The 17,409-nt window shown below is 58.7% G+C and overlaps 1 protein-coding gene across 1 annotated transcript in view; it reads left to right on the plus strand.

Annotated features, from left to right (window-relative positions):
- PEBP4 (phosphatidylethanolamine binding protein 4) overlaps positions 1–14,969 on the plus strand; it is a 55,231-nt gene extending 40,262 nt beyond the window's left edge. Inside the window, exons 3-5 of the mRNA XM_029964577.1 lie at positions 7,163–7,208; positions 8,516–8,632; positions 14,548–14,969. Coding sequence (XP_029820437.1) covers positions 7,163–7,208; positions 8,516–8,632; positions 14,548–14,639 — 255 coding nt within the window. The 3' untranslated portion in view covers positions 14,640–14,969. The remainder of the gene's footprint in view (positions 1–7,162; positions 7,209–8,515; positions 8,633–14,547) is intronic.
- Positions 14,970–17,409: the final 2,440 nt, after the last annotated feature.

A 17,409-nucleotide genomic window follows, 5' to 3' on the forward strand; every position in this document is an offset into this window, starting at 1 on the left:
GTGCTGGCACTTTCCAACCCCCAAAGGAAACGTATCCCTGTCCCCAGGGGTGACTCAGCCAGCAGTGTCTCCCCACAGACACATCCCAGGGGAGGCTCCCAGTGCAGGCTCCGCTCTCGCCTGCACAGAATCGGGCTACGGGCCTTTAAATGACTGAATTAGGCAAAATTTGGTGTTTCTCCAAGAATCCTCCGGAAATCTGCTGCTGGAAAAGCAAGCTCATCTTAAAGCTACACGCGTGCAGAGCAGACAAGTTTTCCACTCTCGAGAAATGGGGCTGGAAAAGACCTTTCCAGTCCTACCCAGCCCTTTTTCTGGCCAGTTCGAGCTCATTCCTTGTGGTGGGATCTCGGGGGCTTTGTGGAAACCTCTCACAGGGCACCTTTCTGGAGAGGTTTTGCGGGGTTTTTCAGGTGCCCCATGAGAACTCGGGGTGATGGGGGCACCAAGGGAGCCCGGATCCATGGGGGGAGTGGGAGAAGATGTTGGTGGAATTCCCGGGAAGGACCAGGCTGGTGGCAAGGCCCAGGGCAGCAAACACAGGTGTGGTCCAGCAGCTGCTGGGAAAATGGGTGTTGCAAGTGGTGTTGGGGCGGTGCCACCCTGTCACAGAGAGAGAAACTGGGCAAAAAATGCCCTTCTCCTTCTGCCTCTTGAGCCTGAGCCGTCCTCAGGCCTTCCTCCTCCTCCTCCTCCTCGCCCAGCAATTCATCCACCCACCCTCACTTCCCACCCCAGCAGTGCAGCATCCCCCGTTATCCTGCGGGCACCAAGGGGGCACAGGATGCTCTGGGGGGGTCCTGGCTGGCTCCTGAGCAGGACAAAGCCCACCCCAGCCCTGGCCCCGCCAGGCCAGCACCGGGCCAGTGGGTCAGGGTGACTCACCCGGCAGCGGCTCCACCGTGAGCTCGCCCACAATTGCAACACCGTGGGGATGTCAAACCCAGCCAGGCAGAGCCCGGCATCCACACGGCTTCCTAACACGCCCCTGGGGTTGCTACCAACATCCCTGTTGTTCTTAGCAATCCCATCCATCATTTATCATCCCAGAGGCCCAAGGGCTGGGAGACAGGGCGTGACCGCGCGGGACGCGATTGCAGCGCGCCCCAAAAAGGGTCTTTGGGGTGCAGCCACCCCCCCTTCCCAGTGCTGCTGGTGCTGCTCCAGCTTCCCAGGATCTCGGGACAGCAATCAGAGCACGCACAGCCCTTTCCATCATTTTATTCCACCACCATTTTATTCCACCATCGTTTTATTCCACCATCATTTTATTCAACTTTCTCGCTTAAACAAACTCCCAGTGCCGGGGATCCAGGGAGAGGAGGAGCAGGAAAACTCCTCTGTGAAGTTTTTTTTGGCAAAGCAACCAACCTGGACTTCCAAATCCACCCCTTAAACCCACTCTTGGAACATCCTGGCCCCATGCACACCTCAGGGATGGAGCTCAGCATCCCACATCCCATCCCCTCCATCGGCCTCTATAATCCCACAGGTGTTTTAAAATCTAAAAAAAAAAAAAAAACAACAAGAAAAACAACACCCCCCACCTTTTTTTCAACACGAGTGTTTTGTCTGAGGTTTCAAAACCATCCAAGTGTCATCACAGCCTCCACCCCGCTGGCTTGGACCCCTCACCTACATCCTGAAGGAAAGGCGCAGAGAGGCACAGAGCCCGTGCCAGCAACGCCTAAGCCAGGCAGGTATCTGTGTCTCACTGGAAATCCACCCAGCAGAGCCTCCCTCTTCTGAAACGGGATATTCTGGCGCTGGGAATGCCATCCCTGGGCTGCCAGGAGGGAGGCAGGAGCCCCGGGAAGGTCCCAGATCCGGGACGGTTCGGGTTCTGAAGGGCAGCGTTTTTGTCTCTAGATTAAAAAAAACCCTCTCAAAGAGCCACAGGCTGAGGTGATTTATGTTTATTTGGCTCAGTTAATGACCCGTGGCACGTCCTTCCCTGCGGCATTAGGGTGGATCAGACAGGCAGCATTTAAATTGCAGCCGTGCCCCGATATTTATTTTTTAATATATTTTTATGGTCGCCTTCCCCCAGTCATAGTGAGGCAGAAAAAAAAAAAAAAAAAAACCAGGCCGTGCCAAGAGGCTGCAAGAGCTCCCTGATAATCCTAAAATCTGGGATAAATCACTGGAGTTCAGGCCCTGGGAAGCTGGGAGGTTTTTTCAGAGCTGTGTTGGAGCTGTGACGACCCGATGTGTGACATCCCGATGTGTGACATCCCATCGTGTCCACCTGGTCCTGCTCCAACCTGAGCCTCCAACAGGGTCCCAGGGGTGACAACAGGACCCCTCGTGTCCTTTGGGACCCCCACAGTGAGTTTTCCCAGGAGTTCTGATGAATATTTTGGCACGTGGGTGTGCGTTGCTTCGGTGCATATTTATGCAGCACCATCTCTTTGGTCAGTGCCTGCTGGGATGGGCTGTCCTGGCACGATTCTGCTGTTAAAAACACCCAATTTTGGCACATTTCAGTCCCCAAACAGGTGGATCCATGACCTGTGAGATTCTGATCCACCCTGGTTTAACTTTACTGAGGTTCTGGATCAGCCCTAGAGAGAAGTTCCCTGCAGAAGGAAAAGCATCTTTTCCACTCTTTTTCTGCCTGGGTGCAGCTTAGATGGGGTTTATCAAACTTTCAGGCACAGGCTGAGAGCAAACAAGTCAAATATCACCTGTAGTGGTGAAATTCCATTCATATAAATGTTAATAAATTAAAATAACAGCTTTGGGCTGTGGGTAGGGGGGATTGGCAGCCAGGGATGGGGGCATTCCATGTATCCCACCCTGTGTTGCTTGATAGGTCCCCTCCTTGGGGACCTTGGGGCTGGATTGTGCATTGCTGGAGCCGGGGAGAGGAGGAGCAGGAGGCTCTGGAGAGTGGATTAACCTCCTGTTGTGGACATGCATGGAAAGCAAAGTGTCTGGGCTATGAGGATCCCGGTGGGAAGTTTGGCTGGAGACGTGGGGTACCCGTGTTTTGGAGCAGGGAAATGCTGGGAATCATTTCTGCCCCAGGCCTGGGATGGCCTGGGCCTTGTCTCCAGCTGTGCCTGGGGAACGAAACCAGCTCCAAGCACAAGCCCAGGGCCCTGAGTCATCCCAGGATCCGGGAACTGGGGCTGCGGGGAAGCACCGGAGCAGGAGGCTGAGGATGAGGTTTGGGGTTGGGAAAGCTGGGCTGGTTCCAGCAGGAAGGGGAGGTTTCCCTGGATTTGGGGTGTGATGGGATCCAATCTCCACTGGGGTCTTGTCCCACCATCGCCTGTGTTAAGTCATTCCTTGCCCTGGGAATTTGCTGTTCAAACACTTTTTGGGGTAATGCAGCAGCCAGCAGAGACCCTTCCCCACCATGCCCTTCCTCTCCCAGCCGGAGGTGACATTCCCAGCTCGCTGGGCTTTTCTTCCATGAGCTCCTCGTGCCTTTCTCTGTATTTTTCTCTTCCTCCTAAATCCTTTCCCGGTGGTGAGAACACGATCCAGTGGCATAGCAAGGTTGGCATAACGGGATGTGACACTTATCATAAAAAGAGGGATTTGCAGGGTGGGGGCTGACAGGCTCCTTGGGGCACAAAACCCCGGCTTGATGGTGATGGGAACAGCAAGAGTGGGCTGGAGCCGTGCCAGGAGGGAGAGGGTCAGCGTGGCGTGGGCGAGCAGGAGTGGGTTGGGAGCATCCCATGCCCCAAATCCGGCACCGGGCTCGGTGTGGAACCCAGCTGACATGCAAACGGGCAGCTGGGCTGGGAAATACCAGAGCCTGGGAGTGCTGGGAGCTGCCCAGGCCCTGCCCTGCTCTCTCATGGCCTCCCTGCATGCCGGGATAATTGGAGGGAGAGTTTCTCTTGGAAGCGGGTGTTTTCTCACATGCTCTTTGTTGGAAAGCAGGACGAGCCTGAATGTTCCTGGGAGCTGGGGTAGGAGCGGTGCTCACCGCTGCTGCTGGCTTTGGTGGAGAGTAGGAAACCCCAAAATGTTCACCTTGCTCTGCAAGGACACGGTGGAACAGATCCATATCCACCTGCAATTAGCATCCTGTTCCTCTTTATTCCCTGTTCCAGCCTCCGCTCCGCTGGCGGGAGGCTGGATTGCCATCCCGGCAGCTCTGCCCTTCCCGGGATGCTCCCCTGCGCTCCCGAGAGCCAGTTCCTACATCCTGACCTCATTATAAAGATCACAGAGAGAGAGGAGAACAAATCTGGGCTCCCGGCTGCGCCGGCTTTGAAGCCGCTTGCCCCCGTCGACCCGTGAGAGGCAGCGCAGGAGGAGCCCTGGTTGTTTGGGGATTAACTTCCCCGCTCGGATAATTGTCGGTTAATCGTTTCAGCGCGATGCCGGGGCCGGCACCTCGGCTGCTTCCCTGCGGGATGCAGCCCCCACCCCCGGCTGTGCCCCCCTTCCCCCCGCGGTGTCCCCGATGTCCCCGGGGCCGGGTTGGGACGCGCTCCCGGCGAGGTGGCAGCAGCCCAGCCCCGCTCTGCTGCACTTCCCTGGGTCCCATCCGTCATCTGTTTGTCCTGGTGCCCTGCCAGCGATTGTGCCGATTCCCACACCCACTTTCCATAACCCTCCGTCCTCGCCCGGGCGAATCGCTGGCGAGCTCTCGCCACCCATCCCTTTCCCCTCCTCTCTCCGATGGGATCAGACACGTTCTGGAGAGGGGGAAGAGAGGAAAGAGGGGGAAAAGGACAACAACAAAAACAAAAAAAGATCAAGAGGAAAACAAAATGTGACTCACTGCCTTTAATTTATTTGTATTTATTTATTTACTCCCCCCACCCTATGCTGCAGGAGGCAACGCCGAGTGCTGGCCGTGATCTTCCAGGGAGCCTTGGCTGGTTGTCTGAGGCATCAGGAATGGGGGGGGAATAATTTTCTCCACTCTTTTGGCCAAGGAAAAGATCACAGAGAGGAGCTGCTGGCACAGAAACTGCGTGGCACAGATTTTTAGGGCTGCCCAGGTCTCTGCGTGAGCATCCCGTGCCCCGCCAGCGCTCGACACCACACGGCACAGACCGGAGGGTGGAAATATCTAATTCCACCTCCTACACTGTGTCCTCGGCAGGGGAAAGAGAGAAAGAGGAGATAAAAGGCTGGGAAGCTCAAATGGTGTCATTAGGAACTATTAATGCTCTCATAAAAGGGCATTAATAAACCCGGCAGCTCATCAGCGTCCATTAGCTCCGCTCGTGGCAGGGATCTTTGGGAGCTGCCGGAGTGTGATGCTCCCCTCGCCCTCATCCCGGTGTCGGCCTGCAGGGGGGTCATTCCTCCTGAAAACCATTCCCTCCACAAAAAAAAAAAAAAAACAGGGAGGAAAAGCTCGCAGGAGCAAGCAGGGCTTCACACCTTCAGTCCTTCCGTGCCCAGAGCTTGCTCCGTGCTCCCGGGGTAGATGTTTACTATGAAAGAAAAAAAAAAAAAGGCAGGGTTTGGAGTGCTCATCCCTACTTTCTCCCTCCCGCCCTCTTCCTGTTCTCGCCTCTTAAAAGGAGATTTATCCTTTGACTCTCCCATCCCCGGGGCAAGCCAGAACCCACAGCATCTCGGGGCGAGCAGGCAACCCACATGAGCAGGCGGCAAAACAGGGAGGAGGCCCCGGCCTCTCCCGATAAGCCCATGGCAAAGCCAGGAATAGCAGCGAGGTCCCCGCACAGGGAGCATTCCAGGCAGGAACAGAAAAACCCTCAGTCCCTGCCTTTGAAGAGCGGGGGCTGGCAGCCGGCCCGGCCTCGTGGAGAGCCAGGGATACACCGGGAGCTTCCTGTGCCAGGCCGGGCTGGGCACAGCTGGGGGGAAGCAGGCACAGCTGGAGGGGCTGGGCAGAGCAGATGTGCACATCTGGATGGAGGCAGCACTGAGCATCATCTGGGCAGGCCCCTGTGGGTGGGCTGGTAATGCACAGCTGGAGGGGTGCTGTGCACATCTGGGTGGAGCAGGACGCTCAGACATCTGGGCAAGGAAAGAGCAGCCAGCACAGCCCCCACGGCCTCCTGTGTCCCTTCCAGCACCCCTGGGTGCTTCTCCCCCACACACACAGCCATCCCTCTGCCTTCCCCTCCCCTGGTGATCCAAGGCATTCCAACCTGCCCAAAGTCTTAGTCATCATCACCTCTCTGTCATCGGGATATTTTCGGCTCCGGGGCTGCCAAGGTGGCGTTGGGGAGCCCATATCCAAGGATCTGAGCGGGCCCTTGGCTTCCCTGTGACCTTTGGGCAGCTGGCAGGAGGCTGCCACCAGCCATGACTCAGTGCAGGGCAGGTTTCTTTGCAGGGAAAGGGAAGCTTTGATCCCGAGGAGCCGGGGCACCGACCATGTTCCCCGCGTGCACTTTTTGCCGGCGGTTTTATCTGATGCATCTCGGTTTTTTTTTTTTTTTCGGGGTATAACAACTCCCAGGGCAGGTTAGGACGGAGGAGCCCTGGCAGCAGAGTGTGCGTGGGCAGGACTGGAATAACGGGTGCCGTAGGAGAGGATTTACGAGCGCTGGGGAGGGAGGTTGGGGCTGGCTGGGAACGGCGCAGCAGGTCAGGGGTGAGGTGGGTTGTGCAGGGCCAGGAGCTCCCGTTACTGCCCCTTTGCCATCAGCCCCCATCCCACTGGGTGTCCCAGCAGAGCCTCGCTCCTCCAGGGAAGCATCCCAGGGTGGGATGGAGAGCTGAGCCTGCAGGAGTTTCGGTTGAGGGCAAAGCCCCCAGGATGGGGCAGAGCTTTGCCACGGGAATGCTGGTGCAAATCACCTCAGCCAGCCCCTTCCCACCCCTCTGGAACACGGGTGTGTCGAGCAGCACCAAGGCTTCTAACTGGGATATTGTGGCTTTCCCAGTGTGCCACAGCCTGGATCACTGGTCTGGATCACCAGATCACTGATGGGCTCTGTTGTGGGTGACAGCACCACCTGCATGCCAGGGCATTGCGGGTCCTAAATCCCAAACAGCCAAAGAAAACCCCTGCTGTGCCCCTTCACACCCACCCCAGCCCAGCATCCATCCTGGAGAAGTTGTTCCCTAATGATCTTTACAAGGAAAACGCACAAAATGTTGGAAAAGGAATCCCTGGGGAGCAGTGGGTGCAGCGGGGGGGGCAGGAGGGGTCCATCCCCCCCAAGGTTCCCGGTAGCACCTCACCCTCCTCTCCTTGTCCTTGCAGGGTGCGGATCTGAGGAATGGGAAGGTCAAAGGGCATGTGCTGTCAGGTGAGTGCAGACCCCAAATGAGGTCCCACCAGCTGGGATGAGGTGGTGGCACACCAGGACAGGAGGGAGGGACACAGTGGAGGGACACAAGGGGCTCCTCAGGGCACAGCTGGGTGCTGTCTGAAATAGGAGCCACTTTTTCTCTTCTTTTTATTTTTCTAGAGGCAAAAGTGGTTAAAAAAACCTCCCCAGTGGTTGGAATGGCTCCAAACCAGTGCAAAAAGAGGGGAGAAGGGGAGGGGAGGGATCCAATCCTAAAGAGAAACCCAAGATAAAAGCGGAGCCACTTTTTCTCTTTTTTTTTTTTTTCTAGTATGTAAAGTGGTTAAAAAAAACTCCCCAGCAGTTGGAATCACTCCAAACCAGTGCAAAAAGAGGGGAGAAGGGGAGGGGAGGGATCCAATCCTAAAGAAAAACCCGAGATAAAAGCGGGTGAATCCCGACGACTCCTGTGATGTTGCACGAACAAAGACTCCCGGTTCCAAAGGGGCCAGACGTGGCTTGGGGAGTTCACACCCCCAGGGGGGAGCAGAGAGGGGGGCTGGGGGCTCCCCTGGAGCCCTGCAGGAGCTCTGGCCTCTTGTCCCTTGGTGTCACATCCCCCTGTCCCTGACGGACAGCGAGGGGTGGCTGCACTGTGCATCCAGGGGCTCTCCCCATGGATGCCCCTCTGGCATGGACCACCAGCCCTCAGCAGCTGGAGATGATGCCTTGAGCCAGCTGCAGGCCCCACATCTGGCCAGCTGTGTGCTTCTCTCTCCCACTCAGGCTGTGTGGACCCCAAACCCCCACGGGGCAGCCAGGAGGGCAAGGGGAGCTGGCCATATCCTAGTGGGGTACTGGGGATCCCCTACCCAGGGGAGGCTGCCCCCAGCATGGGGAGGGGGCTCAGTGGGGTGGTGCAGGGGGGGAATGGGGGTTGGAGAAGAGGTTGGGGCACCTGGCACAGAGACAAGGAGCACCCCAGGGCTCCAGAGTTGAAAGAAGAGGAGGAAAAGGAAGAGGAGAGAGAGGCAGCTGGCGAGGCAGGAGGTTTTGGGGCAGGTTATTTCAGGAGAGGCAAAACAGGATGTGGCCCCTGGGCACTCAGGGAGGAGATGAGGGGGTGGGTTTGGGTGGGCACAGGGGCTGCTCTTGCCTGTGAAACACCTGAGCTTCTACTGACACGTGGCAAGGGACCAGGGTGCAGGACATTGTGTGGGAGAGCAATCCCAGGCTGGAGGGGGGCGGGGAGTGCCTGGTTACGTTGGGAAGCAGGTCCCACTGGGCTCAGGGGGATGCTCAGCCCTTACCTTTTGCACCCCCAGGGTACGTCCGGCCCTCGCCCCCTCCCCACAGCGGGTACCACCGCTACCAGTTCCGCCTGTACGAGCAGCCAGCGCACAAGCACATCGCCCTGAGCCCCGAGGAGGACGCCTCGCTGGGTAAGGATCCACTGGGACCTTGATCCCAGTCCCCAGGGGCTCTCCCAGGGGTATGGATAGTGCCACGCGTTCAGCCACACCAGAAGTGCCAGGCTGGGGATGCTCGCCTGGCACAGAGGGGCTCGGGATGCTTCCACGGGACATGGATGGGGTGTTAAATCCTTGCAGGGCGGCAGGAACCCTTTGGAAAATGTCTGGTGATGGGCTGGGTAGCGGGATCGGAAGCAGGGAGAGATGTGGGCTGTGCAATCCAGCACATCCCCCCCTCCTTCCCCAGCCGGAGCTGCGGGCGTTGCATCACCCCCACCTGGGATAAGGATCAGCCGTGGGGAGGGTTTAGCAAGGGATTGCTCAAACGGGGCTGACACAACGCCCCGCCAACTCCCAGCTCCTCAATTCCCAGCTCCCCTCTGCTGCCTCCTCCCAAAATCCTGCCCGGGTGGGGATGGAGGCAGCAGCCCAGACCCCTCAGAGCGCCATCCCTGCTGCCTCCCCCTGGGGCACGGGAGAACCCACAGGACCCCCGGGATGGGGGTTCCTTCCCTCCTCTCGGGAGCACTGCACTCTGTGGCTGGCGGGGCCTCAGCAAGGGAAATTTCAGAACTTTCCCAGCCGGGACCACACGAGCACAGCCCGGCAGGCAGGTCAGGGCAGTGTGTCACTGCCTGACTCACCCCCTGCCTGTTAACCCTCACAGCACATCCCGGGGGGAGCCAGCTCCGGGGGGCTCAGTGTCCCTGGAAGAGCCCCCGACGCCCCTCGGAGCAGGAGCAGGGTGTGATGGAGCAGGAGCAGGGTGTGATGGAGCAGGAGCAGGGTGTGATGGAGCAGGAGCAGGGTGTGATGGATCAGGAGCAGGGCGTGATGCTCCTGCAAAGCTCTCTGCGGGTTCTCTCTGCCCTTCGCTTTGTTTTCTGGCTCATTAGCCCGGCCTGTTAATGACACCATTGATGTCACCTCCCCCTCGCTCCTCCCCAACCCCTCATGCCCGGCGTGGTCAGAGGAGGGGGCTCCCTCCCTGCTGTCCCCACATCCCCCTCGCAGCATCCCAGGGACGGGAAAGGACACTGACACACCCACCGAGGAGCTTTTTCCAGATAAATCCTCTTATTAGCCGGACATGTGGCTCCAACCCCCAAAATTCCAAATGCCCAAAGAGTTCAGCCACCCTGTGGAAAACCCCCCACATCCCCCTGTTCCCGAGGAGTTGTGGGGTGGCTGGGCACTTCCCATCCTGGACCTGTCTCCATCCCATGCCTGAGTTTTCCAGCTCTTCCCGAGCTTCCTGGGAAAGATCCAGCGGATGTTCCCATCATCCCTTGTCAGGCAACTGTGGGGGTCTGGCAGGGGCTGCTGTTTCAGGAGTGGGTTGAAGGTTATTTTTAACTGTTTTGCTGCTGCATCACATCCTTGCCCTGTCCAGTGGGTGCTGCTGGACTGAACCACTGGCAGCCCATCGTTTTTATTCCCAGGGAATGAGCCCTAAAAACAGCCAAAGGATGAGTTCTTGGTGTCTCAAGGGTTTTAAAGAAATCCATCCCCGAGGCAGTGGGATGAACACCAGTGGATCCATCCAGCCCTGCGTGGCTGAGCCCTGTGGTGTGAAGGCAGAGCACAGGGGAGAGGAACAAATGCCTTTGGCAGTTTGTAGGAACAAGGAGGAGGTGACCCCAATCCCAATGGATCATGGATAAGAAACCAGCCAGCTCCTCCATGGCTTTGCCTTGCTCCTCTCCTGTACAAACCAGGCAGGTTCTCCTGGTGATGCTGCTGCAGGCACAGTTTGCAGCAGAACTTCCCATCTTATTTGGCCTTAAACCAGCCCCTTCTTTTTTGCTTTTATTTTGTTCCACACCTGGTGGCAGCGACATCTCCCTCTCGCCAAGGGTGAGGGCAACCCTGGGCAGGGAGATGTCCTGAGCAGAGCTCCTGGTGGTGCAGGGAGGGGTGTTGGACCCTCCCAACCTGCAGATGCATCCCTGTGCCGGGCATCCATCCCTCTGGCAGCTCATCCCCTGGCAGAGCTGAGCCCTCCAGAGCATTTCTCACACGGCTCAGCTCCCAGAAAAACTCCCTCTTGGCGCGGGGTGTGTTTTTTGGAGGCCGAGGCAGGAAAGGTCCCGGGCCAAGCATGGCCGAGGCGGGGGAGGTGACATGTGCCAGGCGGGATGGCAGGAGCTCGGCCGGAGCCTCCAGAAGAGGGCACTAAACCAGGACCTGCCCGCGTCGCCTGTCCCTGCTCCTGGAATAGATCCCTGGGAATTTAAAAGGCGAGGGGCGATGGAGAGCGTGGAAAATAAATCCGTGCTTCTCCTCCCCACTGCCCGGCTATGCCATGCCAGCAGCTCACAGGGAGCCAGGACAGTTCCAGGGCGGCTCTGGTGCCCACCCTGCCGTGGGGATGTCCCTGCTGGGGTGGCACCGGTGGGCACAAGTTGGGTGCTGTGCCCAAGGGCAGCCAGGCAGGCAGTGGCGGAGCTGGAAGGGCTGCAGCACCCGCTCACATCCCTCCTGTGATGGGGAAATCGGTTGTTTACGGCTGAGGAGTTTCTCCAGGGTGGCTCTTGAGCAAAAAACTTGTTTCATCAGGAAAAAGAAAACCACCCTGATCCTTCTCTCCGTGAGGGTTTCTGATCGATGCCGGCACCAGCCGGCTCTGAGTGACCTCGGGCAAATAACTCTCTCAGAGCCTCAGTTTCTCTGCTGGAGTCTGATTCACTCCACTTTTTTGGCCACTGAACTGTCCCCAAGCACCGGCTCTGTCCCCGCTGGGGATGTTTGGGGTGTCCCTGCCGCTGTTCCTCCCGCTCTCCCCACTTCCCTCCCAGCCAGGGGTGTCACAGGCCGCGGTTGTATTTTTGGGGAGATGCAAGATAAGAGTTTGTGGTGTGTGAAATGTCAGAGCCACCCATGGCATCCCCGGGGCGGTGGCACTGCCGTGAGCTCTCGATCCGGTGGCAGGAGCCACACTGAGCCACGGGAAAACCCCTTGGCCTGGGGAATTTGGGCACCCCAGGCAGAGCCCGGCTGCGGTGTGGGGGAATTAAAATCCCTTCACTGCTTTCACTGAGGGCAGCTTTAATTAGCACAAAACCTGGAGGCTTAATTGCACCTGCTGGTACCTGAGTACCTCCCTCTGGTCCCACCCTGTCCTGGTGCTGGATGCCCACCGGCTCTGGTGAGCGTGGAGAGATGCTCCAGCATCCCCAAACCTCCTCCTGCACTGGAAAGATATTTTAGAACTGGGAATAGACTTTATCCTCACGGAAATTTTCCCTCAGGGAAGCAAAGAACCCCCTTTGGGGACCAGGCACTGGGATGAGCCCCACCAGCCACTCTCCCCGTGGCTCCAACCCTTCTCCAGCCCCGGCTCGGGCTCGGGGCCGTGGCATTGACTCATGAGCCGACCTTGTGCGCCTCCAATCCCATCCACCCAGCTGGAAAATCGGGTTGGACTGGGCCCCAGCGGGGAGGGAAAGGCTGTGGCCGGGATGGGAGGCAGTGAAGGGCTGCGGGGGGAGCTCCCAGTCCCGGCCCGAGCCCCGGGGTGTCACTTAATGGTGACCAGAGCGGCCGCTGGCCTCCCGCCCACCTCCGCCGGGGCATCATCAATCTCGGCAGAGAAGCATCAGGGCTCCCATCAGGAGAACATTCCCGCTGATGAGGCTGATAAATTACAGCCGGGGGAGGAGGAGACAGGAGTTTGGGGGTGGGGGGGAGCAGGGGGCTGTGAAAGCTGCGGGGTCAGAGGGATCCCGAGCTCCCCAAGCCCCGAGGGTGCCTCGTGCCTCAGTTTCCCCAGCTGGCGCTCCGGGATCAGGCGGCCAGGCACGTGTGGGTGTCAGCGGGCACTCCTCTTCCTCAGATAAGGGCAGAGTGTGATGATATAATTCTTGGGAAACGAGCTTGAAAACGGACCAAGCCGCGGATGAAACGCCCTATTGTTGTGGCAGGGAGAGGGGACAGTGGCACAGCGACCTCGGCTCCCTGGCTGCCACCACCCCCTATCCCGCTCTCTTCCCAGCTCCATGATCCCGGTGACTCACAGTCCCCGGCCCTGGGAGCCAGCTGGTGTGATTTGGGATGCCTGGCACAGGGATGTCACCCCGGTGGTCACGCCAGGACGGGGCACCCGCTTCGGGGATGCACCCAAAGGGGTTGGATGTGGAGTGTGGGGGCATCCAGACCCCCAGACCCAGTACCCTCCCGGTGCATCATCCCCTTTGCTGCCCCGGGGCTTTCCCTACCCCGGAGGGCTGGGCACAGCCGGTGCCATGGCAGGTAGGAAAGTAGGTCAGGAAAAACCCCGGCCCCACGCGCGGGGCGAGAGCCGGGGCCGGCGCCTGCAGCCCCGCGGCGGCTCTGCCTCCTCCGGCTCCTTTCATCCCGCGCCTCTCCCGGGGCTCCCCGAGCATCAGTGACAGCTCCAGCCCCCCCGGGGAGTCGGGGGGTGCCGCGTCTCGCTCCCACCCTGGTCCCGGGGGGCACGGGCTGCTCTCCCCCAGGGTTTTCCAAGCGCTTTGAAAGCCGCCGGATGAAAGGCACCCGGCAAAGGCTGCGGGCGCAGCGGGAGCATCCCCCCCAGAGACCCCTTTCCCTGGTGCCACACTCACTGGGACCCCTGGCGCTGAGAGGGGGGGGATTGAGACCCCAGAGTGAGCAGCTTCCCCTCCTGCCAGGGGTGGAATTTGGGGATGGAGGTGTTTGTGGCTGTGTGTCCCGGCTGGGGGTGACACCGGTGTGGGACATCAGGACTGTCCTTGCTCTCGGCTTGGTTTGGGCCCTCCGAGGGTGGCAGTGATGATGTGGGGACTCCATGCAGCAGCCTGATGCGTTCCAGCACCTCTCCCAGCTGGAGTGTGGGATGCAGGATCTGTCCTGAGCATCCTGTGACCTCCTTCCTGGGCACTGGAGCATCCCAGCCACGGCTTGCTGCAGCTCCAGGAGGTTGCAGAGTGCAGTGCCATCCCCAGGAGCATTTCCAGAGCTTCTTGGAGCTCAGAACCCGAGATGGGGAGCAGGTGGGAGCTCCACCAGCACCCTGAGCCACCACCACCCCCCCCTATGCAGGTGATGCAGCAGCTCAGGTTGTGCTCAGCACTTTTGCAAGAGCAAAGAGGACGCTTTGCTCCAGTTGGGGCTGAGATGTGACGGCAGATAAAGGGCTGCCAGGCTGTGGTGTGACATTAAAGAGCAGCCAGGAAGAGGAGAGGACAGCTTGCAGATAAACAATGGGCCCCTTTCCCCACCCTGTGACACCGAGGCAGTGTCCCATCCAGTGTCCCACAAGGAGGGGCAGTGGTGACAGTGTGAGCTGTTTGAGTCCCTGGGAAAGCCCCTCTGGTGGGGAGCAGGATGCTCTGGCAGCCACCAGCCAGACCCACGCTGGGTGTCAAACCCTGGCAGGATGCAGGGGGATTTCTGTACCCCACGGGGTGCAAGGGAATCCCTCCTGCCCCAGAGAGGGTTTCCCTGACACCTCCATGGGAAACACCACAGCTGGATCCAGCCATGGGCTGCCCCCAGAGCTCCAATAGCCTCAGGTCTGGGCAGAGAAGGAGGGTCAGGGATGAAGAACCTGCAGTTTGTGGAGCAGCAGATCAGTGTGTGTGTGCAAGGGGGACAGGGTATCTCCTGCATCACCCCCACATGCTCTCGGGGGATTTCCAGCCCAGCCACCCCTGGGATGGGCTTGTGGGAAACCACAGAAAGGTCTGCTCCAAAGGCCAAGGAGGCAGGAGAGGAACTAGCCCCATGTGCCCCCCGGGCTCCCTGCTGTCCCTGGTGCCTCCCAGGGTGCAGGATGTGGGGTGGGCAGAGCAGCGGCCGCACAGGGTGTTAAACCCCAGCCTGGAGCTGGCCCTGGAACATCCCCGTCCTCCAGCCCCGCTCACCCCCTTTCCCTCTCTCCCCAGGTTCCTGGGACCTGAAGGACTTCGTGGAAGATTTTGGGCTGGGTCACCCTGTGGTCAAGACCCAGTTCCTCACCAAATACTACGAGGATTAGCTCCGGTCAGCGCGTCCTTCCCCTGCACATCCTCACCCCACCTCTGCCCAGAGCCGAGGGGACCCCAAGACCCACCAAGGATGCACCCACCCTGCTCCCCACTCAGACCCACAGCACCAACCCCATCCCCTCCACTCCCAAACCCGAGTTCTCTCTCCCACCCTGAGCGGTGTCCCAGCTCACCCTGGCTATCCCAGGAAGGATGGCATCACCTCTTCTCCTCCCCTCATCCCATTTTCCAGACCTTACCCCCAGCATGTCCCGCCTGCACTTTGGGGACCTTGAGTTTGAATGCTTGCAGTTTCCTGAATAAAATATGGATGGAGCACACGGGGGAGTCACGGGCTCCTTGCTGGCAGCAAAAACTGGACAGATCGGGTTGTTCTGGTGTCTGCACCCACTGCCAGGGATGAGACCCCCTGTGGGTGATGGGGGCAGGGGGCTGCCATCAAAACCCTCATGTAGGTGATCCCAGGCATTCCCAGCATCACCCAGGAGTGGGAGTGGGATGGTGGTGCCCAGCCAGGGGCCCATCAGCAGCACCACAGTGTGGGAACCGGGCACTGTCCCGGCCTGACTCCGTCTCTGCCCTGCCTTTGCCCTCAGCCCACTCCTCTTGGAAAGCAAAACCCAAATTAAAGGCATAAATCAGCAGAGCTCTGCCTACTGGCCACTTAGCCAGACCTCCCCTTTAATTAGCTCCTTAATTAGGCTTTCATCTAAGACTCAGTTTTCTCTGAGGCTCCGATTCACCCGCCTGCAAGTCCTCCTGGAAGCATGTCCTGGTGTCTCTGCTGTGACAGAGCTGACTCTGTCCTGCTCATGGCCAGGAACAATATTCCACTTGGAAAAACCGTGGGGAGCAAGACCCCGGGACGAGGGGACGTTTTGCAGGCAGGGAAAGCTGAGGCACAAGGGAATGACTCTCAGGGAGGTCGGGGATCCCTCCGAGGGGGTGGCGATGCTGTTGCTGCTGCATCAGTCCCTGGGTTTATCCCAGGGCAGCCTGTTCCTGAAAAAAACATCCTGCTGGTCACCTTCCCTGGCTCCCCAGCAGTGAGAGTGGATTTCACTCCTTGGTGGGGGGGGTTAAATGTGGCTGGGACTTCCCCTGCAGCAGGATACAACTGTTTGCCTCCCCAGGGGCTGGATCACGACGGCCCCACATCCCCGGGAAAGATCGGGGTGATGGGTACGTCCAAGAGAGATGCAGGAGCAGGGGCCCAGCTCGCCCTGTGGGCACACACTGGGTGAAGCTGCAGGACCCAGGGGGAAGGCAAGCAACAAAAAAAGGAAGCTGGGTAACACCACAAGCCAGGGAAAAAAAAAACAGCAAGCCCGCGGCCGCAGGCGCTAAGATTAGCAGGGAGGAAGTGACACGGCGCCGTGTCATGGAAGTCTGCTAAAGTTGGATTGTTCCCACTCTTTGCCTCTCCTGGCCCTCGCAGGAGGGTGTAATTGGCCCGTCGGGTCGGTGAGAGGGACTGGTGTAAATGAGAGGTCACGCTCTGTTGACATCCTGCAGCCAAACTCCCGGCGGCCTTTCCTCCCCGCCTGTAATTCCGCGTGGCCGGGGGGGTTATTTTTGGTGGAGCGGGAGGGAAAAGCTGATGGGATGTTTATCCTTCTAGGAAATTAGCACCGTTGCTCCTGGGTTTGGTTGGAGGTGAGGGGATGAGCCAGGATTGGGATTGCTGGGTGCCAGAGCCCGGGCTGATCCACTGCCCTGTGTGACCCTGATGGGAATGGGAATGGGATGGGGAACAGGGGTGGGAGTGAGGATGGGCATGGAGGATGGAAATGGGAATGGGGATGAAGATGGAGATGAGGATGGAGATGGGGATGGAGATGGGGATGGGGATGGGGATGGAGATGGGGATGGAGATAAGACAGAGTTGGGGTGGAGATAGAAATGGGATGGGGGGGAGATGGGGATGGAGATGGGGATGGGGATGGGGATGGGGATGGAGATAAGACAGGTGGAGGTGGGATGAAGAACAGGAATGGGAATGAGGATGAGAATGGAGAACCGGAAGGGGGATGGAGATGGAAAGGGAAAGGGGAATGAGATAGGGATGGGGATGGAGAGCAGGGATAGGGATAAGGATGGAGATGGGGATGGGGGTGAAGATGGGGATGGAAAAACACGAATAGGGATGAGGATGGGGATGAGGAATGGAAATGGAGATGGGGATGGGATGAGGATGCAACTGGGATGAGGATGGAGATGGAATGGGGATGGAGAGGGATATGATGGAGATGGAGAGGGAGACAGGACAGGGGTGGAGACGGAGATAGGGACAGGGATGGGGAAGGTGTGGATCAGGAATCTGCCCAGGTGGCTGCAGTGTCCCTGTGGGGGGACAATCCCTGCTGGGACGCAGGATGAGGCACTGGTGGCCTTGTATCAGACACCAGGGCCCACACAGGGCTGCAAACACCAAGTGTGGCAGGAGCTCCAGCCAGCCCCGAGCCACAGCCCCTCACCGGGATGCACGCGGGGCCCTCACGGCGTGGAAAATATTAATTGTGGTTTTCTGGTTCGCTTTTTGGTAATTTAGAAAGAACGAAAGGGGGAAAAAAAAATAAAGCAAAAAGGAGGAAGCCACGTACAGTCACTTCGTGCTGGTCCCACCCCCTTTCTCTCTCCTTCCATTCGCTCACCGTCGATTGCGAGAGAGAGAAAAGAGAAGCTGAGCCTCTCGCTGCCTAAATGTAGAAAGTTTTGCTTCTAAATCAGTTTGTGATGGAAAGGAAACACGTCACGTCC

This window comes from Manacus vitellinus, unplaced genomic scaffold (genome assembly GCF_001715985.3).
Source record: "Manacus vitellinus isolate BGI_N305 unplaced genomic scaffold, ASM171598v3 scaffold_74_pilon, whole genome shotgun sequence".
Taxonomy (NCBI): Eukaryota; Metazoa; Chordata; class Aves; order Passeriformes; family Pipridae; genus Manacus; species Manacus vitellinus.